Genomic DNA, 25,761 nt, shown 5'->3' on the forward strand with positions numbered 1-25,761 from the left:
GGAACTGTTGTTCCTTGGCTGTATCAGTGTCAGTATCCTGGTTGTGATGTTCAAGATATATCAATGGAGAAAACTATGAAAAGAATACATGAGATTTCTCTGTATTATTTTTATAGCTGCATGGGAATCAACAATTATTTCCAAACAAAAAATATAATTAAAAATGTTAAGTTGTAAAAAAAAAAAAAAGGTGATGTGCACCTTTATTTGTAAAAATTTCTTTCTTTCATCCACACAGTGATACGAGCTTCCTATTTTGGCTGCTCAGAACATATCTTCTGTAATCCTTTGTATAATTACTTCCTGCTTCTCTTAAACTGAAACAAATCATTTAATTTTTTTAAAGAACCTAAATGTGGGAAATAAAGCTGGTCTTGTTTTTAATTTTATACACATTTGCATTTGACTTGAGGATCTTTGAAATATTAATGCATAAATATTTGTAATGCCTAATTTTAAAAATATTGTTTTGTAAGATAGTCATGAGTATTTTAATGGTAGGAGAAAGATCTATAAGAACAAACTTCATAGTTTGGAAGTCAAGGGCTCTCCAATTCTTCCATATCTATGTTGAGTCCAGAACTACTTAACACTTTTATCAAATAAAACTATATGTAGTCTTTCCAGTTCACGTGTGAATAACTTATATGAAGAAACTATTTCATAAGGAGAAATATGGATTTTCCATTTTAAAAACTTTATACTCATTCCAATATATACTAGCTACTAGGAATATACTAAGAGTTTTATAATTTTGTGTCTTTTAGTAGAAGGTGACTATATATGTTAATCCTTTGGCAAATATCTCCATATAAAAATGATATAAATTGAGGGGCGCCTGGGTGGCTCAGTTGGTTAAGCGACTGCCTTCGGCTCAGGTCATGATCCTGCAGTCCCTGGATCGAGTCCCGCATCGGGCTCCCTGCTCGGCAGGGAGTCTGCTTCTCCCTCTGACCCTCCTCCCTCTCATGCTCTCTGTCTCTCATTCTCTCTGTCTCAAATAAATAAATAAATAAATAATGATATAAATTGAAGTGCTAGAAGTAGAAAATATAAAGATTTTTAAAAATTTCTTCCTTTCTTTTAATTTAACAGCTAGTAACTGTAAGAGTTTAATATGTAGCAAAATTAGATTCTATTTGTTCCTATTTTCCACCCATTGAATTTTCTTCAATACTCCATGAAATGATGATTGTTTAAAAAAAAAATCAGTACTGCCAATGGCCTGAGAATAGGAAAATGCGCATTGATGTAAAGATGAGAAACTAAAGAGCTATTAGGCTCTTGGCTTCACCTGTAACTTTATGCTTCTTCTTGCTTTATTTCTAGTGTAATGTCCTAGGGGAAAATGTAATCAATTTGAAATTTAATAGATTGTGTTTTAATTTCAGTTCTCCCATGTAAGTGTGAGACTATCTCTAAATCTCAAGTACGTTGTAAAATGGAAAGAGTAATAGCTACTTCTAATACCAATGTTATAGGCTTAAATGAGATAAATCAAGTTCCTAGAAGAGGGTGTACTCCTCTTAAGCATCTGTACTTACTCACACCCACTTTAACTTCCTTGTAGTGGTCATACTTTTTTTTCCTATCTATGTTTGGCTATAACTCTACAGCAAAGGAATGGTATTTTGCTTACCCAAAGCCCAAAGCCAAAGATAGGAAGTTCTACATCTTTAGAATAAGTCTTAAACACATTAACTATTATATTCATGAAAAAAAAAAATGTACCTCATTTAAATTTTTTTTCCTTTCATTGAAAAGAAAAAATAGAAATTGTTTTCAATTTTTATGATATCTGTAATAAAATGTTTAATAATTTCTACCCCTACTGAGTTGTCATCTGGACTCCTGCAGATCCTTTCTTTATACTGTTTTAAAAGTGATCAGTGCACAGAAGTATGAGAATTCTAACTCAAGAAGGTGAACTGATCCCAACTTTTTACATCCTCTCCCTCTGTACGTACAATTAAAATTGTAAAATAAATATAAAAATAAAGATAAATCCATAGCAGTGATGAACAGTGAGTACTACTATGAGAAGCATTTGGGAACTTCTGAAAGATAAAGACAAATGGCATTGGATTTAGACAGAGATTAGTCAGGACAACTAAAGAACCTCAGCGTCTTGTACATGGAGCAATTGGCTTTGTTTTCTTACCAGATGGTAATAACCATCCCAGTAAGGGGAAGAGTCTGCTGAAGCCTCTACTGTGGGAATTGGAGCAAGAGAAAGAGATGGGGCAGTGTCCTAGGTAATTAAAAAAGGTTGACCAAAAACACCAGATGTTTGAGGAAAATTAACAATTAAAAAGAGAGGAACAAAGATCAATGAACAAAATAAATGACCTTTGAGAAAACAGAATTAATGACAGAAAAAGATTGTAATCAATATCCTTAGTTTTGAGAGGGTTATTGAACTCATAATGTTAAGAACAGATTATTTTTTTAAATGGAATATTTGGAAAACAAGAAAAGTTATTGAAAATTAAAAATACGGGGCGCCTGGGTGGCTCAGTCGGTTAAGCGTCTGCTCTCAGCTCAGGTCATGATCCCAGGGTCCTGGGATCGAGTCCCACATTGGGCTCCCTGCTCAGGGGGGCGCCTGCTTCTCCCTCTCCTTCCCACTCGTGCCCTCTCTTGATATCTCTGTCTCTCACTCTCAAATAAATAAATAAAATCTTTAAAAAAAAAGAAAATTAAAATATGATCATTACACCTAAAGTCATGATAAAGTGGCTAAAAGTTTTGTGCCTTATCTTATTTGTTCACTGATATATCTCCAGAGCCTAGAACAGTATCTAACACATGGCTAATGCTCATTAGTATTTTTTTTTAACAAATTGATGAAAGTGCTTTAGGATACCAAATTGTAGAATAATACCAGAATATAAAACAAGGAGGATCAAAGAGATCCAATGTCTGTTGACTAGGAGCTCTAGAAGTAGGAGGAGGAGCCATAACAGTGATTAAGAGATATAGTATTAGCACAGGAATAGACAAGTAGATCAACAAGAACATAGTTCAGTCAAAAAATGTAAATGCAATTTATATTTAGAAATTTAGTGTATGATAAAGGTGAGATTTCAAATCAGTGAGGGAATGATGGTATTGGGCAGTAAGCTATTATTTTGGGAAAAAATGCTTAGAACTAAATTTTTTTCACCATCTACACAAGATAGTCCAGGTGGATTAAAGTTCTGAAAGAAAATACTACTGATCTAGCTTCCCATTTTTATCACCCACCTCATCCTCATTTTAAAAAGTATTTAAGAAGGCATCTGATTTTATTACCATTGGCTTGACGGGACTTTGCTTCATACTGATATAATTTATCAGTGGGCTAGTGTTTGGAAAGTCTGTCATTTCCACATATTTCTACGGATGTCGCTAGCTAATTTTCTAACATTCAGCTGTCTTTGGGAACTCATTTTGAAGGTTGCTTTTTCTTGGAGATTTAATATCACCCTGTCTTTTGCTAGTGCTTTTTCTTTGTAATGACACCAGAGCATCCCTCTAGTCCTATTTGACATTTTATTAGGAGGTTGATGAGGTCCTTTATAATTAACTTAATTCAAATGATTTAAAATCCACTTAAATCTAAGTAAGTGGATTTTTAAAATGTCCAGTAGTTTAAATAACTTGAAAATAATAGAAAATGAAGCATAAAAGTGGATATTTGAAACTTAGATTCTAATTCAGAGAATATTTGGAAGTAAATGTACCCCTATGTTACCTAAATCTCATCCCAGTCAGGAATTATGTGTTCTCATTTTATTCGTATGTGAATCATATCTAACTGGTTTGCAGAAATGCCATGAAATTTTTTAAAGTCGTATCAGAATACGTTATATTTCATTTATATCTTTACAGAACATAAAGATAATTCTTAAAATAATAGGTTCTGATTAAGAGAAACTACAATAAGTATAGGAAATGCATGTCATCCTGTACATTATACCAGTAAATTTACACATTAGTCCCTTTTAGGGACTAAGATGGCACTGGCTTCGTGGATGTGGGAACCAGTGCAGTCTCGTTGGGCCCCACACAAAGAAGGGCCCCATGCTTGGGGTTTAATGCTCTTAGGTTGCTGTCTAAAATTCTTACTGTTGTTTATCTCTGAGTTTGTGTTTTGTAAGTGAAGTCTGTGGGAAAACGGAGCTTGGGCCCATCTGTGGTCCCACCTCCTACATCTCCCCACCTTCCTGGGAGGGTTTCTTGGCCACTTGCTCCTATAATTGCAGTGCTTCTGGCCAAGCCAGGAACTGCTGATGCAGGAGTGAGAGCCTGAGTGTGGGGAGGATGAAGGTTGGGTGCATGCACGGATTTCCAGGGCAGAGCCACCTGTGTACCTATGAGGATGTTCTCTCACCCTGTGAGTGTCCCCATGCCCAAGGGAATAAGATATTAAGTAGCAAATAAGACCATGGAAGACAGGAAAATGTTGTGGTTTTTGTCCTGCTTTTAGGACAAAGTGCCCCACATTTTCATGTTGCCACTGGTTCCAGCAACTCTATGGAGCTGCCTCTGACTATTTCAGTCATTCACATAGCTGTTCCATTTTAGCTCCTCAGAGACATTTCCTAATCAATCTATATAGGGTCACCAACTTTTTCTGTAAAAGACCAGAGAATAAAATAATTCAGCCTTTGTGGGTCATATGGTCTCTGTTATAACTACTCAGCTCTGCTATGGTAGTGTGAAAACAGTCATAGACCACATGCAAATGAATGGGTATGTGTATGTTCCAGTAAAACTTTATTTATGGACACTGAAATTTGAGCTTCATATAATTTTCACCTGTCACTAATGTTATTTTTATTTTTTTCTTTAACCATTAAAAATGTAAAAACCATCCTTAGCTCACAGGCTTTACAAGAATTAAAGCCTGGATTTGGCCCATGATCTATAGTTTGCTGACTCTGTTAAGTAAATATGTGTGGGAGCAAGTCCTTTGGAGAGTAGAGAGATATGAGTGTTGGGCCACAAGGGAGGGAGATGTTTTAGAGTAGCCACAGTGGACACAGGTGCAACTCATTTTACACATTGAAACTTGGAAATTTTATTTGTAATTTCAGTGAATTTGTGAAAACACTTTCTTTCTTGTACTGTATGGCTTAGCAAGATTCCGTCACAATAGTTAGAAAAATGGAATGTATTAAAATCAAAGTTTGAGTGAATATTCCAGACTCATCTTCTCTAATCTCCATTTTTAATATTGTTACCATCTCTTTATTCTTTTTTCCCATTGTTGTTATTTCATTTCTCCACATAGATACCTTTTTTTAATCCCACCTCTGTCCGTGCTTTGAGGCACCATCCACTTGTCTCTAGATTTGAACACATGAACCTTTCTTCTAATCTAAGCCCTTCTGCTAACTATGTAATCTTGAGTAAATTCTTTAACCTCTCTAATCCACTGCATTGTGCTAGTTAGGGTAAGTTATGCTAGCTGCCACAACAGACAAACCCAGAATCTCAGCAGTTTAACATAAAGGAGGTTTACTTCAACTTCTCACAAAGCCCATTTTGGGTTGAATGACCCTCCTTCATCCTACAACTACATCTTCTGGAGAGTAAGTAGGGCATAGGGACTGACGAACAGTCATTTGGTCAGGATTAGTTACACATCCCCAACCTAAATGCACATAGGCTAGGAAATAAATGGGAACCTCTATTTATGATTTTGTTAAGCACTAAAATGATGTGCAAAATGATCCCTTAGAACAGGGGTTTGTCAATGAATGTTTTCTCTACAGGACAGACAGTAAATATTTTAAAGGTTGTGAATACTATGGCCTTTGTCACAACTTCTCAACACTGCCACTGTACCATGAGAACAACCATAGATAATAAATAAATGAATGGACATAGCTGTGTCCCAGTAAAACTTTATTTTCAGAAACAAGAGGCAGATCAGATTTGGGCCACAGATATGGCCACAGGCCATAGTTTGCTGATCCCTTTCTTAAAGCATGACTAACATATAATGATTCTTCATCTTCTCAGATACTCAGAGAGCTTTGGGCAATAACTCCCCCATCAAAGTTCCTGGCTAATAATAAACAGACAGTTCTGAAGAAGCAAATAAGAATGCGGTTGGATGATCACTGATCCATGGTTTCTTCTGTTGGAATTTCCATTAGCCTGTCTCCCTTCCTCCAGTTATTTTATTTGAAGCCATGTTACAGTGAGATCATAGCACTCTACTCAAAGAAAGAAAGGGAAATATCACATAGATTTGCATAACCATGAATTAAGCGGTCTATACTGAATCCCAGGAGCATATGAGCATACATCTTGTATACTTCTGGTATAGGAATGCATACATTTCTGTTTTTCACCAAAAAACAAAACAAAACAAAACAAAACTTATCTTCTGGCATCTACCCAAGCAAAAATCTGTGAGTCACCCTAGACTCCTTCCTTAAAATCAACCTTCACATCCAATCAGATGCCAAGACCTAAAGAGCTAACCTTATTAACATCTCCTAAAAACATCTGCTATCTCCAACCGTGTTGCCACTGCTTTACCTCAGAACCTCACTGTGTCTTGGTTGGAACTCTTTAACATCTTCCTAATTGGTCTCCCTTCCTTTAATCCAGCCTTGACCAATCCATTCTCTAAACTGTTAAAATGAGCTTATTAAAATGCACACCCAACCATGAAATCCTCTTGCTTGGAAATCATTCTGGGATTCCTTAAAATATTTAGGTTAGGGGCACCTGGGTGGCTCAGTTGGTTAAGCAACTGCCTTCGGCTCAGGTCATGATCCCGGAGTCCTGGGATCGAGTCCCACATCGGGCTCCCGGCTCAGTGGGGAGCCTGCTTCTCCCTCTGACCCTCTCCCCTCTCATGCTGTTTCTCTCTCTCTCTCTCTCAAATAAATAAATAAAGTCTTTAAAAAAAAAATTTAGGTTAAAGACAAACTGCTTAACCTTGGCATTAGAACCTTTTATGATTTGGACCCCTGCAACTTGTAATATCTCATGGCTTAAAACCACCACTCCCTCACATTCTCTGCACTACAGCTATTATGAACTATTTGTAGTTTGTACTTTTCTTCTCCCCAACCTCTTTTATCCGTCTACCATCTCTGCTTCACTGAGATTCAACTCAGCCATCAATCACCTGCTTGTGGAAGCCTTTCCTGATCCCCTCCCTAAAGTAGAAGCTCACCTTTTATATTTTGTGCCTCCACTTATCATAGACCTTATCACTGTATAATACTGCAGTAATGCATAATCCTTGGATTGCTTGTTTCTTCCTTCATGCACCATCCCTTCTCCCACTTCAAGTCTATAATAACCTAGAGAACAGGGACAATGTCTTATTAGTCTTATTCCTATCACACTGCTTATCAAGGTATCTGCAATTTAGTATACACTAAGCAAATATTTCTAGAATGAATAAATACAACAACAACAACAAAATAGCCTGTTTGCTTTCATGATTGCATAACGAATTGTGATTTCAACATAATTAGAGCTTTGGATAGTCAAGTTCAGAAATATGTGTTTAAGAAGCGGAAGTAGCCTGGGTGGCTCAGTCGGTAAAACGTTTGCCTTCTGCTTGGGTCATGGTCCCAGGATCCTGGGATCAAGCCCGGTGTAGGGCTCCCTGCTCAGTGGGGAGTCTGCTTCTCCCTCTCCCTCTGCCCCTCCCCCCACTCATGCTCCCTCTCTCTTTCTTCCTGCTCTCTCTCATAAATAAATAAATAAATAAATAAAATCTTTAAAGAAACAAAAGTAAATGAGGGTTACAGAAGGGAGGGGGTTGAGGGGATGGGGTAACTGGGTAATGGGTATTGAGGGCACGTGTTCTGATGAGCACTGGCTGTTATACACAACTAATGAATCATTGAACACTACATCAAAAACTAATGATGTACTATACGTTGGTTAACTGAACATAATAAAAAAATTAAATTAAAAATTAAAAAAGTAAAATTAAACACCAAAAAATGTATCTTTGAGGCTAAACTCTAAGCACAAAGAAATTACTTTAGGTCTAGTGAATTTTTTCTAATTTCCACTTATTTATAACTTTTTCTTTACCTTCACATCCAACTTATTAGAAGAATTGTTCATTAAAAAAAGAAACAGAAGTAAAGGAGTGATATGTATCAGTTGGCTTGATCTTTATAAAGTTTATGAGAAGGAACATTATACAAATTTTGTCCATTGCTTATATATGAAGTGAAATAAAATCATAACATAATATGATAAAACAAAATGAAGATGATGGACATACTTGTGTTTCCATTGGAGCCGGTGTCATATTTCATGCCTTTTAATTACTGTTATATCATCTATTAGAAAGAACATGAATGTGAAATTGAGATTCATTAGCCCCAAGGACAGACATTTGATGAGAAACTAAGCCTGACATTACACCCCAATCTTTCATACTTCAAAATCAACTGAATCCTATGCGGGTACTAATTTGAATTCTACTACCGAGTTGATATGTCATAATGATAAATAACTTGCTTATATAGCAATGCCCCTAAACCTCTTTCACAAAAATATGGTAATAGTGAAATAGTAAAGCATAGTGTGATGATTTGCACCCTTTATATAAAAAAAAAACAATAAAATAGAGACCTTTTCATTATCATTGTATATATTAGATTATACACTAAATGATATCTACTTAAAAAAAACGTGATGAGCTGGAAGAGAGAGGGTAACCTGAATATTTTGCAGAAATATAATCTATGGAGTATAGTGGTTAAATTATCAGGTATTTGAGAGCAGTGAAAATGTTAGTAAACCAAAAGTTTATTGTACTTTGGGGATAGTAAAATACAGTAAATTTTATTTATTTTTATTGTTTTTTAGTTTTATTATGTTATGTTAGTCACCATTCATTACATCATTAGTTTCTGATGTTGTGTTCCATGATTCATTGTTTGCATATAACACCCAATGCTCCATTCAATATATACCTTCCTTAATACCCAAAACTAGGCTAACCCATCCCCCCACCCCCTCCCCTCTAAAACCCTCAGTTTGTTTCTCAGAGTCCATAGTCTCTCATGGTTCATTTCCCCCTCCAATTTCCCCCACTTCATTTTTCCCTTCCTACTATTTCTTCTTCTTCTTTTTTTTTTTAACATATAATGTATTATTTGTTTCAGAGGTACACGTCTGTGATTCATCAGTCTTACATAATTCAGAATGCTCACCATAGCACATACCCTCCCCAATGTCTATCACCCAGCCACCCCATCCCTCCCAACCCCCACCACTCCAGCAAAACTCAGTTTGTTTCCTGAGAATTCCTCATATCAGTGAGATCATATGATACTTGTCTTTCTCAGATTGACTTATTTCACTTAGCATAATACACTCTAGTTCCATCCACGTCATTGCAAATGGCAAGATTTTGGTTTTTTGGTGTTTTTTTTTTTTTTGATGGCTGCATAATATTCCATTGTATATAAACATACCACATCTTCTTTATCCATGCATCTGTTGATGGACATCTTGGCTCTTTCCATAGTTTGGCTATTGTGGACATTGCTGCTATAAACATTGGGGTGCATGTACCCCTTCGGATCACTACATTTGTATCTTTGTGGTAAATACCCAGTAGTGCAATTGCTGGGAAATAGAGTTGCTCTATTTTCAACTTTTTGAAGAACCACCATACTGTTTTCCAGAGTGGCCGCACCAGCTTACATTCGAACAGTGTAGGAGGGTTCCCCTTTCTCCTCATCCTCACCAACATCTGTCATTTCCTGACTTGTTAATTTGAGCTATTCTGACTGGTGTGAGATGGTATCTCATTGAGGTTTTGATTTGGATTTCCCTAATGCTGAGCGATGTTGAGCACTTTTTCATGTGTCTATTGGCCATTTGGATGTCTTCTTTGTAGAAATGTCTGTTCATGTCTTCTGCCCATTTCTTGATTGGATTATTTGTTCTTTGGGTGTTGAGTTTGATAAGTTCTTTATAGATTTTGGATACTAGCCCTTTATATGATATGTCATTTGAAAATATCTTCTCCCATTCTGTCGGTTGTCTTTTGGTTTTGTTGACTGTTTCTTTTGCTGTGCAAAAGCTTTTTATCTTGATGAAGTCCCAATTGTTCATTTTTGCCCTTGCTTCCCTTGCCTTTGGTGATGTTTCTAGGAAGAAGTTGCTGCGGCTGAGGACGAAGAGGTTGCTGCCTGTGTTCTCCTCTAGGATTTTGATGGACTCCTGTCTCACATTTACGTCTTTCAACCATTTTGAGTCTATTTTGTGTGTGGTGTAAGAGAATGGTCCAGTTTCATTCTCCTGCATGTGGCTGTCCAATTCTCCCAACACCATTTGTTGAAGAGACTGTCTTTTTTCCATTGGACATTCTTTCCTGCTTTGTCAAAGATGAGTTGACCATAGAGTTGAGGGTCCATTTCTGGGCTCTCTGTTCTGTTCCATTGATCTATGTGTCTGTTTTTGTGCCAGTACCATACTGTCTTGATGATGACAGCTTTGTAATAGAGCTAGAAGTCCAGAATTGTAATGCCACCAGCTTTACTTTTCTTTTACAACATTCCTCTGGCTATTTGGGGTCTTTTCTAGTTCCATACAAATTTTAGGAATATTTGTTCCATTTCTTTGAAAAAAGATGATTGTATTTTGATAGGGATTGCATTGAATGTGTAGGTTGCTCTAGGTAGCATTGACATTTTCATATTGGTTCTTCCAATCCATGAGCGTGGAATGTTTTTCCATTTCTTTGTGTCTTCCTCAATTTCTTTCATGAGTATTTTATAGTTCTCTGAGGACCGGTTCTTTGCTCTTTGGTTAGATTTATTCCTAGGTATCTTACAGTTTTGGGTGCAATTGTAAATGGGATCGACTCCTTAATTTCTCTTTCTTCTGTGTTGTTGTTGGTGTATAGGAATGCCACTGATTTCTGTGCATTGATTTTATATCCTGCCACTTGACTGAATTCCTATATGAGTTCTAGCAGTTTTGGGGTGGAGTCTTTTGGGTTTTCCACATAAAGTATCATATCATCTGCAAAGAGTGAAAGTTTTACTTCTTCTTTGCTGATTCAGATGCCTTTTATTTCTTTTTCTGGTCTGATTGCTGTGGCTAGGACTTCTAATACTATGTTGAATAGCAGTGGTGATAGTGGACATCTCTGCTGCGTTCCTGACCTTAGGGGAAAAGTTCTCAATTTTTCCCCATTGAGAATGATATTCACTGTGGGCTTTTTGTACATGGCTTATATGATATTGAGGGCTTTTCCCTCTATCCCTACACTGTGGAGAGTTTTTATCAAGAAATGATGCTGTACTTTGTCAAATGCTTTTTCTGCATCTATTGAGAGGATCATATGGTTCTTGTTCTTTTTTTTATTAATGTATTGTATTACATTGATTGATTTGCAGATGTTGAACCAACCTTGCAGTCCTGGAATAAATCCCACTTGGTCATGGTGAATAATCCTTTTAATGTACTGTTGAATCCTATTGGCTAGTATTTTGGTGAGAATTTTTGCATCCATGTTCATCAGGGATATTGGTCTGTAGTTCTACTTTTTGATGGTGTCTTTGTCTGATTTTGGGATCACAGTAATGCTGGCCTCATAAAATGAGTTTGGAAGTTTTCCTTCTGTTTCTATTTTTTGGAACAGTTTCAGGAGAATAGGTATTAATTCTTTAAATGTTTGGTAGAATTCCCCTGGGAAGCCATCTGGCCCTGGGCTCTTGTTTGTTGGGATATTTTTGATGACTGCTTCAATTTCCTTAGTGGTTACGGGTCTGTTTGCGTTTTCTACTTCTTCTTGGCTCAGTTTTGGTAGTTTATACATCTCTAGGAATGCATCCATTTCTTCTAGATTATCTAATTTGCTGGCTTATAGTTGCTCATAATATGTTCTTATAATTGTTTGTATTTCTTTGGTGTTGGTTTTGATCTCTCCTCTTTCATTCATGATTTTATTTATTTAGGTCTTTTCTCTTTTCTTTTTGATAAGTCTGGCCAGGGGCTTATCAATCTTGTTAATGCTTTCAAAGAACCAGCTCCTAGTTTTGTTGATCTGTTCTGTTCTTTTGGTTTCTATTTCATTGATTTCTGCTCTGATCTTTATTATTTCTCTTCTCCTGCTGGGTTTAGGCTTTATTTGCTGTTCTTTCTCCAGCTCCTTTGGGTGTACGGTTAGGTTGTGTATTTGAGACCTTTCTTGTTTCTTGAGAAAGGCTTGTATTGCTATATACTTTCCTCTTAGGACCACCTTTGCTGCATTCCAAAGATTTTGAACAGTTGTCTTTTCATTTTCATTTGTTTCCATGAATTTTTTAAAATTCTTCTTTAATTTCCTGGTTGACCCATTCCTTCTTTAGTAGGATGCTCTTTAGCCTCCATGTGTTTGAGTTCTTTCCGACTTTCCTCTTGTGACTGAGTTCTACTTTCAAAGCACTTTGGTCTGAAAATAGGCAGGGAATGATCCCAATCTTTTGGTACTTGTTGAGACCTGATTTGTGACCTAGGATGTGATCTATTCTGGAGAATGTTCCATGGGCACTAGAGAAGAACGTGTATTCTTTTGCTTTGGGATGGAATGTTCTGTATATATCTGTGAAGTCCATTTGGTCCAGTGTGTCATTTAAAGCCTTTATTTCCTCGTTGATCTTTTGCTTAGATGATCTGTCCATTTCAGTGGGGGTGGTGTTGAAGTCCCCTACTATTATTGTATTGTTGTCGATGTGTTTCTTTGCTTTTGTTATTAATTGCCTTATATAATTGGCTGCTCCCATATAGCAGCATAGATATTTACAATTGTTAGATCTTCTTGTTGGATAGACCCTTTAAGTAGGATATAGTGTCCTTCCTCATCTCTTATTATAGTCTTTGCTGTAAAATCTAATTTGTCAGATATAAGGATTGCCACCCCAGCTTTCTTTTGGTGTCCATTAGCATGGTAAATGGTTTTCCACCCCCTCACTTTCAATGTGGAGGTGTCTTTGGGTCTAAAATGAGTCTCTTGCAGGCAGCATATTGATGGGTCTTGTTTTTTTTATCCAATCTGTGTCTTTTGATTGGGGCATTTAGCCCATTTACATTCAGGGTAACTATTGAAAGATAGGAATTTAGTGCCATTGTATTGCCTATAAGGTGACTGTTACTGTATATTGTCTGTGTTCCTTTCTGTTCTATGTTACTTTTAGGTTCTCTCTTTGCTTAGAGGACCTCTTTCAATATTTCTTGTAGGGTTGGTCTGGTGTTTGCAAACTCTTTTAGTTTTTGTTTGTCCTGCAAGCTTTTTATCTCTCCTTCTATTTTCAATGACAGCCTAGCTGGATATAGTATTCTTGGCTGCATATTTTTCTCATTTAGTGCTCTGAATATATCCTGCCAGTCCTTTCTGGCCTGCCAGATCTCTGTGGATAGGTCTGCTGCCAATGTAATGTTTCTACCATTTTAGGTTACAGACCTCTTCTCCTGAGCTGCTTTCAGGATTTTCTCTTTGTCTCTGAGACTCGTAAGTTTTACTATTAGATGTCGGGGTGTTGACCTATTTTTATTGATTTTGAGAGGGGTTCTCTGTGCCTCCTGGAATTTGATACCTGTTTCCTTTCCCAAATTAGGGAAGTTCTCTGCTATAATTTGCTCCAATATACCTTCTGCCCCTCTCTCTCTTTCTTCTTTTTCTGGGATCCTAATTATTCTAATATTGTTTTGTTATGGTATCAATTATCTCTCGAATTCTGCCCTCGTGATCCAGTAGTTGTTTATCTCTCTTTTTCTCAGCTTCTTTATTTTCCATCACTTGGTCTTCTATATCACTAATTCTCTCTTCTGCCTCATTTATCCTAGCAGTTAGAGCCTCCATTTTTGATGGGACCTCATTAATAGCCTTTTTGATTTCAACTTGGTTAGATTTTAGTTCTTTTATTTCTACAGAAAGTGTTTCTCTAGTATCTTCCATGCTTTTTTCAAGCCCAGCTAGTATCTTTATAATCATCATTCTGAACTCTAGTTCTGACATCTTACTAATGTCTGTATTGATTAGGTCCCTGGCATTCGGTACTGCCTCTTGTTCTTTTTTTTTGAGGTGAATTTTCCCATCTTGTCATTTTGTCCAGAGGAGAACAGATCAATGAGAGAAGAAATTGCTAACAGGGTAACAACAACCCCAGAAACATATACACTAAACAAATCAGAAGAGACCCAAAACCGGGGGAAAAAGAAAGGGAAAAAAAGGAAAAAAAAAAAAAGAATATGATCAAATATGATCAGGCTGGTGAATAGATCAGTGCCACACACTAGATTTTGTGTATATTCTGGTCTGTTAGAAGACTCTGTCTCCCAAAGTTTTAAAGAAAGAAAAACTTATATATGTACAAAAATAAGGGTAAATACGATGAAGGGATGGAATATGACTGTAAAGATGAAAATTATAAAAGATTTTATAAAAGTAATTGATAAGAAGTTGGTTGAAAAAAGAGAGAAGAGAAATTAAAAAAAAAAAGGCAGAGAATGTGATCAGGCAGGAGACTAGAACAAAGCCATACACTAGAGATTTAGAGTATATTTTGGTCTGTTAGAAGAAACTGTATCCCAAAATTTTAAAGTGAGAACAACGTATATATATATACAAAAAATAAGGTTAACTACAATGAAGGGATAGAATAGGACTCTAAAAGTGAAAAATAAAAAAGATTTTTAAAATGGGATTGATAATGATGTTGGTTGAAAAGGGGAAAAAGAAAAATTTTAAAAAAGTAGAAAAAGAAAATTTTAAAAATCAACTTTGAATGACTAAAGAATCAGGGGGAAAAAGCCATGAATTCTATGTGCAGTATTCCCCTAGCGCTGGAGTTCTGCCGTTCTCATTGATCAGTAAACTTGGTCTTGGCAGGCTGTTCTTGCTGATCTTCTGGTGGAGGGGCCTGTTGCTGTGGTTCCCAAATGTCTTTGCCAGAGGCGGAATTGCCCTGCCCTTGCCGGTCCGGGCTAAGTAATCTGCTCGGGTTTGCTCTCCGGAGCTTTTGTTCCCTGCAAGCTTTCGGTACAGCTTTGGAGGATTAGAATGAAAATGGCAGCCTCCCAATCTCCACCCGGAGGAGCCAAGAACTCAGGGCCCCACTCCTCAGTGCGCCCCCAGAGAAAAGAAGTCAATCACTCCTGTCTCCCCAGTCTCCATCCGCACTCCGTGCTCACCTGGCCTGTGACCAAGCATTTCTATCTCCAGCACATGACCCCGTTTGGAGTCTCCAAACCAAGGGAGATTCCTGCGATGCGCTCCCGCACACTGCTCCTCCCAGGGGAGGAAGAGGAGTCTCCCCAGATCTGCCACTTGTTGGGTCCCTGCTGGAAGAGCAGTGGCCCGACCGTGCCACAGATCATGCTTTATGGAACCCCGAGCTGAGAGCCCACTCCTTGGCTCCATCTTTGCAGCTGGCTTCCCTGCTCTGATACCTGGGAGCTCTGCCACACTCAGGCATCCCTGATCTTCCTGTGACCCCGAGGGTCCTGAGACCACACTGTCCCAGCGAGGGTTCCATACCCCGCTTAGCCACTGGAGTGACATCCCTCAGCAGAGCAGACTTCTAAAAGTTCTGATTTTGTGGTCTGCTGCTCTATCACTTGCCAGTAGCGCCTGACGGAAGCCCCCTCCCCCGCCGTCTATCTTTCCAAATATCGCCTCGGATTCACTTCTCCACATGTCTTACCTTCCAGAAAGTGGTCACTTTTCTGTTCAGAGAGTTGCTGCTATTCTTTTCTTTGATCTCCTGTTGACTTTGTAGGTGTTCAGAATGGTTTGATCCCTATCTAGGTGAATTCCTGGAACCAGATGAAATTTAGGTCTCCTACTCCTCTGCCATCTTGTTCCTCCCCCGTGTGGTAAATTTTATTGTAAAGAAATTGCAGTTAATCTCTTGTTAATTATTATAGGAGATTGTTAATATTTCAGTAATGTGAGCAAAAATAAGAAGTAAGAAAACTTGGATTGATTCTTAGGAAATGCACACAATTCTGAGAGCCAAAAAGACTGCAGTTTTAAAGGACATTGTTAGAAGCTCTGCTAGGCAGGAAGAAAAGTGTATATAATTAAAACTATGGGGAAAAAACCCCAGAAAACTGCTATATGGGACAATCCATTACTGGTAAAGTATATAGATTATATCTGCTATTGCTCCATGATTTTAACTTTTATGTTTAAATTGACTTTTCTTGCTCTTTGGAGATTAATTAAAATCCTTAAAAAAGGAAATCAAAGTTCACAACAAATACCATGTAGATTCTTAAGTGCTGGGAAATGTTCTATGTAACTTTACTTAATTCTAATTATCAAATTCCAGCATATGATACTTGGGGACAATATCTAATGCTATCAATTTTTTGGACTATATAGAGATCAAAAAACAGAACTGCCTTAATTATGCTTTCAATGTTGCAAGAGCTCTTTTATTATTAGAGTCTATATCCTCAGGGTCTGGCAAATGCCATATGCTTAATAAATGTTAGTTAAATGAAAGGTGACTTAGAATTGCAACTTTCCGAATTGATTATTAAGAGAAATTCTATGTACTGTATTTGTACAGTCTTCTGGGGAAATCTAACAAAAAGTCTAAGTTATTTTATCCACTATGCCGAAATATTTTTTCATTAAATAATTTTTTCATTATTTAATTCATCAAGGGATTATTTAGTGTCTCTCTGTAAAGCACAATATGTATTTTAAGTATAAAAGCCAGATAGATTAACTGAAAAAATCATCAGTTATATTAAATCAATTGGGAGACTGGGCTGAAGATGAACATGATCATATTAATACTCTCATCATGCTCATTTATTTTAGCCTAAACAACGAACATCTATTGTGTCTTCTCTGGATTTTCATCGAATGAATCACAACCAAGAATATTTCGAAATCAACACATCTGCAGGGTGTGCAAGCTTTACTTCCAGCCCTCCTGTTAGTCCACTCACCTCTTCTGTGGCAACCACAGAAGTCAAGAACAAGGGAACAGGCCATTCAGGTAAAACAGTTCACTTTATGCAGCTATATTTTTGAACTTTTAAACCTAAAGCCTTAATGAGATAGAGGGATTAAGAGGAATCTTCATCTAAATTGCAGGGGGTTTTTTTTTTTTCACCTACATGTATAGCAATGTAGGGCATTATAATTTTTGTCAGAGTGTGGATATAATATTCTTTTTGAATACATTAATGGCCTTTCAGGTATTACATATTAAAGATGATGAGTTAATGCTATTATGGTAGTGAAATAACCAGAGACCTGGAAATGCTCTTCTACCACCACTATTTACCCCTCTCCACACAGTGGTATCAACTCATCAATATACAACTTTATTAATAGCTGCTTTGAGGCTACCGAACCTGTATCAACCTGGTAAGATTGAGTTGGATGGTATGGCCTAAGTGGGCTTTCAATCTACTCAAACCAAGGTGAACTTAGAGAAGAGAGGTGTGAGGAAATAGTGTGGGGGGTAAGGGGAAGATTAAGGAAAGTAACCACACTCACTAGTAATACATGCCACCCAATCAGATTTGCAATGTTACCTTTCTTGAAGGGCAAGAAGCTAATAACTGGTAAGGCCAAATGACAGAAATATGAGAAGTGAGGCCTAAAGAATCTCCTCCCCTTATATTAATTTAAAGTAAGTGAACTATTCTACTACTTTCCTTTAAAGAGATATGATTTTAAAATCCACTAGATATGATTAATATGAATTTTAGAATCAGAAGGTATCATTTATATGGGTATTCCATGTAACCTTTGTTCAAAATGAGTGTATGACTGTATAAACATATACACCATTCTTACGTCCTTTACGCTGATTGTACTTTTAAGAGCACTGATACAAACGTTCCAAAAATACAGGAAGAAAATTATTTTCCCCCAGGAAAACTAAGATTTTAAAAATAATGGAAGTGGTGACATTGATATTCTATGGAAGCTATTATCTAACCTTTTCATGGCAACCAGAATGATATTTATAAAATGCAAATCAAAGTATGTCATTATCATGCTTAAAATAATCAGTGGCTTCTCACTGAACTTTGAATAAAATCCAACTCCTCACTATGGCCAATGAAGCCCAGTATAACCTAGCTCTGACCAGCTCTTTAAAAAAAAAAAAAAAAAAGATTTTATTTATTTATTTATTTGAGCAAGAGCGCACGCACAGATGGGGGAGCGGCAGTCAGAGGGAGAGGGAGAAGCAGGCTCCCTGCTGATCAGGGAGCCGGATCTGGGACTTGATCCCAGGACCCTGAGATCATGACCTGAACCACAGGGAGACACTTAACTGACTGAGCCACCAGGCATCCCTCTGATCAGCTCTTTAATCTAAACTTGAGCAAACTCATCCGGGCCCACCCTGGCCTTCTTTTCTAGGCATTCTAGTCCTGGGGCTTTTGTCCTTTGGTTCCTGCTGCCTGGAATCTGTCTTCAAATTTTTATGTGGCTAAGTGTCATTTGGGTTTTGGTGCAAATACACTTTCTCATAGAGGCCTGCCCAGATCACCTTATCTTGAGTAAGGCCCTCAATATGATGACAATTATAATAACAAAGATGCAAAAAGAACAATCATAAATATGACCAATAAATGTTAAGCAAAAACTTTAATACTATACATCATATACTATTTTAGGCATTTTATGTATATTAACCTATTTAAATCTCATAACTGATATATGAATTAGGTGTTATTATTTGTAGACAAGGAAACACAGGAAGAGGATAAACCATGTTTCAACATTGCTCTTGTCACTTCTGTCAAATTATCCTGTTCTCCTTTTTCCATATCCTTATTTACTATGTAAAATTACACTGTTCATTTGTTTCCTTATTTATTATCTTCTCTCCTTTTTCTAGAACTGTAAGAGAATGGATGGATCTCTGACACTTTGTAGGCACTGAAGTCAGGCTACCTAAGTTTGTTTACTAACTATGGGACTGAACTTCTTACCAGCTAGCTAAGACTTAACCTCTTTATGCTATTATTTTCTTAGCTATAGAATTAAACTAACAATTAATTAATTATATTAACTTATATTAGCTTCTCCTATAGAGTGAGAATGCATGCAAAGTAATTAGCACTGTGTCTGTCACATAGTTAGTGCTCAATAAATGTTAGTAACTGTTAGTGGGAGTCATTATGATATTCATGAAGCCTTGCACTAGTTCACTGAGTATGAGCATTTATTGTATGTCTGCCATGCACCAGATTCATTATGAGAGGAGGGAATGGGATATGATTTGTGAATATAAATGATGTATAGACCCCAGAAAAGGTTCTGCATATATGATTATTACTCAATTAATACTTACTTGAATGACTAGTTCCAGATTTAAAATTCTAAAATGGGAGGAATGACAAGTCCTCTAATACTTGCTTTAGGAAAATCTGAGATTCATTTTAGTTGGTACACTAAGTGGTTTTTTTGGATGATTAATTTTTGAATTTTTTCAACTGTCCTTTGAGGTAGGTAGAAATTTTATTTATTTATACAAAAATTAAGAGTGAAAGAAGCGATGGGTCTAGTCCCAAATCTCTGACCACTAGGGGGAGAGGATAGAAACACACATTTTACTGCTGTCAGAACTTCAGTGGTACCATCCAAAATGTGTGAAGAAATTGTAATTTGCCACACATCCCAAAATTGGTATTTTCAGATCTGACCTTTGAATAGAACCAAAATCTAACCTTTTTATGGTTGAAATAGTTTCAGACAGCATGTTACTATGGTTTCCTAATGTAATATGTCACCTCCATGTTACATCAAAAATTTTAGAATAGATTGATATTTAGTAATAGTGTGGAAGGACAATGCTGATTTGTTTTACATTAAAAACTAAAACTTTTAATTTTATAAATAAAACTTTTAAGGTAGGCATTTGTCAACTTGAAAAGTAGCATTCATTATTTTATATATAGATGGTTTATTATACTTTGTATTTAAAAACCTGCACATATGGGACTCCTGGGTGGCTCAGTCAGTTAAGCAACTGACTCTTGATTTCAGCTCAGGTCATGATCTCAGGGTCGTGAGATTGAGCCCTGTGTAGGGTTCTGTTCTGGGCATGGAGCCTGCTTAAGATTCTCTCTCCCTCTCCCTCTGCCCTCCCCCCACCTCTCTAAAATAAAATTAAATAAATAAATAAAAACCTGCACATACAGGCACTACCACATGGTATACATTGAAAGAGTGTGAATTCCAGAGTTAGTTCTATCACTGATTGGCTGGATATTTTTCATCAAATCACTTATCTTCTCTGAACTCCAATTTGTTCCTCTGAAAAAGGGAAATAATATCTACTCTTTGAGTATTTTTAGTAATAAATGAGCTTATTTATGTGAATATATTTTGTAGACTATGGAAACTAGTATTCTCCTTTAATATTTTCATTATTGTTTAATATTATTTTTTTCTTATTTAATATTATTATTTAAAATCTACAGTAATCTTAAGATGGAAATAGCCTAGATATGTACATAGTAGCTGACCTTTTCTTAAATTAAAAATATAATCTAAATTATTAGATAAATCTACAGTTCATTTTATAAATGATTACATGCACAAAAGAATTAATCTTGACAAAATGTTATTTTTAGAACAAAGACTAATATATCCTCGAAGATGAATTATAGGGGCACCTGGGTGGCTCAGTCGTTAAGTCTGCCTTTGGTTTGGGTCGTGATCCCGGGGTCCTGGGATTGAGCCCCTCATTGGGCAAACTGTTCAGTGGGAGGCCTGCTTCTCCCTCTCCCACTCCCCCTGCTTGTGTTCCTGCTCTCGTTATCTCTCTCTGTCAAATAAATAAATAAAATCTTTAAAAAAATGAATTATGTACTGTAAAACACTTTGAGTAAGTGACCCAATGATTTTATCATAACAGACATTTCAAAAGTAGCCTGAATTATAATAAAGCTTGCTACTTGTAAGGCACTGTCTTATATATTCCAAGTATCAATTTATGAATCATCAAAAAAGTTGGTTAGTGACAGATATGTGGAGTTGGACACACTATGGAGTGATATGAATAGATTTGCATTTAACTAGGAAGATCACTCTGGTATTAAAATGTAGTAGATAGATATGAGATGAGGTTAAATTGGAGGTGGGGTGAAACAATGTCATCAGCAATGGAAAGATGTAAATGGATTTGAGAGACACAAGGAAACCATCAACAGGTTATGATAACTGATTGGATGTATGATGGTAAAGGGGAAAAGTTCAAGGAAGCCTCTAAAGTCTCTGGTTTAAGCAGATTCGTCAAATCAGACTGCCATTCCCTGAAATATGGAATATTTGTAAGTAAGAAGAGGGGTGCAGATAGATCATATAGGAAATAATAGGCCATTATAAGGAGTTTGGGTTTTACTCAGGTGAAATGAGGAGTAAGTTCAGGTCTTTGAGAAGAAGAGTGACATGATCTAACTTCTGTTTATGAGGATTACTCTCTTGTGTTGTGAGTGGACTAAAGAAGGGGAACAGAGTGGAAGCAGGAAGGCCAGTTAAGAGGTTATTATAGGGGGCGCCTGGGTGGCTCAGTTGGTTAAGCGACTGCCTTCGGCTCAGGTCATGATCCCAGGGTCCTGGAATCGAGTCCCACATCGGGCTCCCTGCTCGGCGGGAGGCCTGCTTCTCCCTCTCCCACTCCCCCTGCTTGTGTTCCTGCTCTCGCTGTCTCTGTCTCTGTCAAATAAATAAATAAAATCTTAAAAAAAAAAAGAGGTTATTATAGTATTGCAGTAAGATGAGAGATGAAGACAGCTCAGATCAAAGGTGAAACAGTAGAGGTATAGAGAAATGGATGGATATTAGACATATTTTTAAGGTAGAGCCAGTAGGATTTCATGGTGGAGTAGATGTAATATATGAAAGAAAAAGAAATAAGGAAAACTGCAAGATTTTTGTCCTGAACAACTGTCAGAATGGATTTATTATGATCTGACATCTGAGAGGTTGTCAGAAGAGCAGGTTTGGTGAACAGGGAGAAATACCAGGATGAGAAGCCTACTTGGTATCTGAATAGATGTGTCAAGCAGCAGCTGAAGGTCCAGTCTGAAGACACAAATGTGAACACCATCACTATTTAGATGATATGGCATGAGTGTAGATAGAAGACCAAAAACTGAGCTCAATGAAAGAGGGGATAAAAGGCAATACCAGCAAAGGAGATTGAGAAGGAAAAACCTGTTAGGTAGGACGAAATCTTCTGGTGAGCATTGTGTTCTGAATGCAGATGAAGAAAGTTATTAAGAGGGAAAGTGTCATCAACTCTGTCAAATGTAGCTAACAAGTTGAGTAGGATGAGGACTGAGTCAGAATTGACTAGTGGATTTAACAATGTGGAGGTTACTGTTGACCATGACAAGAGCAATTTGGTTGAAAATGATGGGGCAAAAGCCCAACATAATGGGTTTAAGAGAGAATGGGAGGAGAGGACTTAAAACAAATATAAACTACCTTTTCAAGAAATATCTTCCAAGGAGAATTATAAAATTGTGATGAAGGAGGAGAAGGAATGGGTTCTATTAACCAAGAAGAGAGATTGGCTTTAGACAGGATCATGAGAAACAGGCAAGAAAGATGTTTCCACTGTGGGTACAAATGCTGGAAAGGGATCCATGTGGTGAGAATCTGAGGAATATCTGTTCTGATAATTTCTATTTTCTCTATTAAGGAGAAAGCAGCAGTATCAGTTGAGATGAAAGAGGGAAAAGGAGATGTGGAGGTTGAGGAAAGAGAAGAAGGAATGAGAGTTGTTTAGTAGAAAGAGACAGTGAATGGAAAAGGGAGATATGATAATTGCCTGGCAGCATTAAGAGCCCATTTGAGGTTCGTGTTCATGAACTTAAAGTTGGATTAGCCACTGTGGTTCTGTTTTTCTCCAGCTCAGTTCAGATGGAGGAACACAAGTGCGTAGTTTTCAGAGAGTTGAATTTTACATTGTGTTTTTGTCAAATGGGTATATTGAAGAGCAAGGAAATATGAACACAAGAGAATGAGAGTAATGTTTGACCGTAAAATTCAAGATGGAGAAATAGGAAAAAGAGGATAACAAGGGAACAAGTAACAGTGAAAAATCAAAAGGATCATTGGATTGGAGATTCCAGTTGGGTCAAAGAATTGCTGAAGTCAAGGTACTAAAGAAGTGGGGTGGAATGATAAGAGGTGGTTCAGAGAGGAGGATGCACAAGAAACCAAGAACAATTATAATTAGAACTCTGAAGTGAGCCGCTGAGTTAGCTTCTCCCTCCACAAAATAGCCTTACATACTGTGGTTAAATCAGCGCAATTTTTTAGAAGAAATATTCGGTATAAAGAACCATGTTTATTTCTACACTGATCTCCCTTCAAAATATTTAAAGTAGTCTTTCCATTTATTTAACGAATTATGAAATAAGTGAACTTTATCTAAGTTAATTTCTTCTGTACTTTGTCCCACTCTTACCTGAGATGCTAAGACCTCTTTTGTTGTCCCCTGGCTGCCTAGGGCCCCCTGAGAGTGGTGATCCATGGAGGATCGCTCCTTTAGGGAGCTTGTTTTCCTCTTGACCACCATGCATCTCCATCTCATATGAAACTTTTGAATGACCAGAGAGCCCTTCTGATAAGATATTTCAGTCATTGGGGTACCCCTAATTGTTGCCAATGTGTTCTTTTTGCTCAGGTAGCAGGTTTTTAAAGATAGAAGCAGTGAGAGGTGGTAGAATTCTGCATCTTTTTTCATCTTTTTTTTAGAGAGATATAGAGAGCATGAACAAGGGGGAGGTGCAAAGGAAGAAGGAGAGAGGGAGAATCTTAAGCAGGCTCCATGCCCAATATGGAGCCCCATGCAGAGCTGGATCTCACAACCTTGAGATCATGACCTGAGCCAATATAAAGTCAGACGCTTAACTCACTGAGCCACCCAGGCACCCCTAGAATTCTGCATCTATTTTTTAAAGATTTACTTATTTATTATAGAGAGAGAGAGCATGAGCAGGAAGGGCACAGGGAGAGAGAGAGAGAACCTCAAGCAGACAGAGTCTGATGCCAGGCTCAATCTCACAACCCTGAGATCACGACCTGAGCTGAAACCAAGAGTTGGCCACTTAACTGACTGTACCACCCAGGCACCCCTTCTGCATCTATTTTAAAAAAATAAAGTAGAAGCAACATATTTTTTTGGATGGATCGGATATAGAGTGGGAGAAAATGAAAGAGACCAAACGTGTGACTCAAGGATTTTTGGGCCCTTCTGACTGGAAAAATGGAGTTTATATTAATTGAGATGAGGAAGCTCAGTTTAGGACATTTAAATTTGAAACACTATTGGATATCCAAGTAGATAGGCAAGTAGATAGTTGAGACAGTGGGGTAGGGCAGGGTGGGAGGAAGCTACATGATAATTTTAATTTTAGCAAAAGTAAAGGATATCAGTCTTAAAAGATTGAGAAACAGTGCCTTACCCAAAATGAGTGACCTGTGAGATCTGAATTCCTCAATGAAGATATCCTGGACAGGTGTGTTGTGAATTACTGGGGAAAAGGAAGCTGAGAATCACCAATTGTAAAGATGTTTCCACTTTATGAAAAATTGTATCCAGAAAGCTCTACATATGAAGAATTTTGTGGGCTAGCCCCTTTGGGGACTTGCTAAGGAAGTTAACTACCCTAGGTAACTAACTATCTCCAGTTTTGTTAGTAGTTTCAACCCATCACCTCCTGCTGAAGAAAACTGATGGGAGGGGGATATCTAAAAAGTGTAAGGTAGAAAAGTGCTTCTTCCCAAATGGAAGAAATAACAAAAACAAAAGCTTCTAAGTGCTTAGCAGCATAGGATGCTTTTCTGCAAGGGAGAAGAAACATTAAAGGAGAACTAAAATTAGAATAGAGAGGGTGGCATGGACCTTTCACGCTGCTTGGGGATTGCCAGAAAGACAAACGAAGGCCTTCCTTTTAATTAGTTCACACAGACTGAAAATAGTCCTCCTGAAGCTGAGACAGTGTTATTCCAGCAGCCACTGGACATGGGCATCTGAGTGGGTCTTTGAACTCCAGTTGGCATGAAGACCAAAGCCAGGCTGCTGAGGGGATCATTAAGCTCCCTGCGAGATTTAGGGTGAGCCAATACAGAGGAAGTTAATGGCGAGTGAGAATGATGTGTAATTATATCTTCAAAGTTTATTTCCTTAAAAATATGCATTTACAAATTATCTGAAATATTGATTTGTTAAATGCAGTGCTTTCAATAGACCACAATTTTAGGTAGCCAAAAGGAAAGATTTTATCTCAAATATTATATATGTAATAGCACAAATATATTCTTTTTTTAAGTTATTTTATTTATTTGAGAGAGAGAGAGCGAGGGGGAAGGGCAAAGGAAGAGGAAGAGAGAGAAACACAAGCAGACTCTGTGCTGAATGTGGAGCCCGATGCGGGGCTTGATCTCATGACCCTGAGGTCAGACCTGAGCTGAAAGCAAGAGTCAGATGCTCAACCGACTATGCCACCCAGGTGCCCCTGTAATTGCAAAAAAATATTCTTACCAGTTCTTGATAAATCATAAAATGCCTCTTCTATACTTTCTCTTTTCCTGTTTCCTTTTGGGATCTCATGACTTTTCTCCACTGCCTTTCTGCACATATTGCATGTCACATAGAAGGCAAGATATAGGTTAGTAGATGCTTGACAAAAAAAAAAAAAGAAAGAAAGAAAGAAAGAAAGAAAGAAAGAAAGGAAAGAAAGAAAGAAAGAAAGAAAGAAAGAAAGAAAGAAAGAAAGAAAGAA

General features: G+C 37.3%; 1 protein-coding gene across 5 annotated transcripts in view; it reads left to right on the plus strand.

Annotated features, from left to right (window-relative positions):
* ANKS1B (ankyrin repeat and sterile alpha motif domain containing 1B) overlaps window positions 1-25,761 on the plus strand; it is a 1,116,839-nt gene that overhangs the window by 461,032 nt on the left and 630,046 nt on the right. For all 5 annotated transcript variants that reach the window (XM_021687341.2, XM_021687343.2, XM_021687344.2 and 2 more), the window contains exon 12: window positions 16,811-16,991. In XM_021687341.2, coding sequence (XP_021543016.1) covers window positions 16,811-16,991 — 181 coding nt within the window. The remainder of the gene's footprint in view (window positions 1-16,810; window positions 16,992-25,761) is intronic.

The sequence above is a fragment of the Neomonachus schauinslandi genome, chromosome 5 (assembly GCF_002201575.2).
Source record: "Neomonachus schauinslandi chromosome 5, ASM220157v2, whole genome shotgun sequence".
Taxonomy (NCBI): domain Eukaryota; kingdom Metazoa; phylum Chordata; class Mammalia; order Carnivora; family Phocidae; genus Neomonachus; species Neomonachus schauinslandi.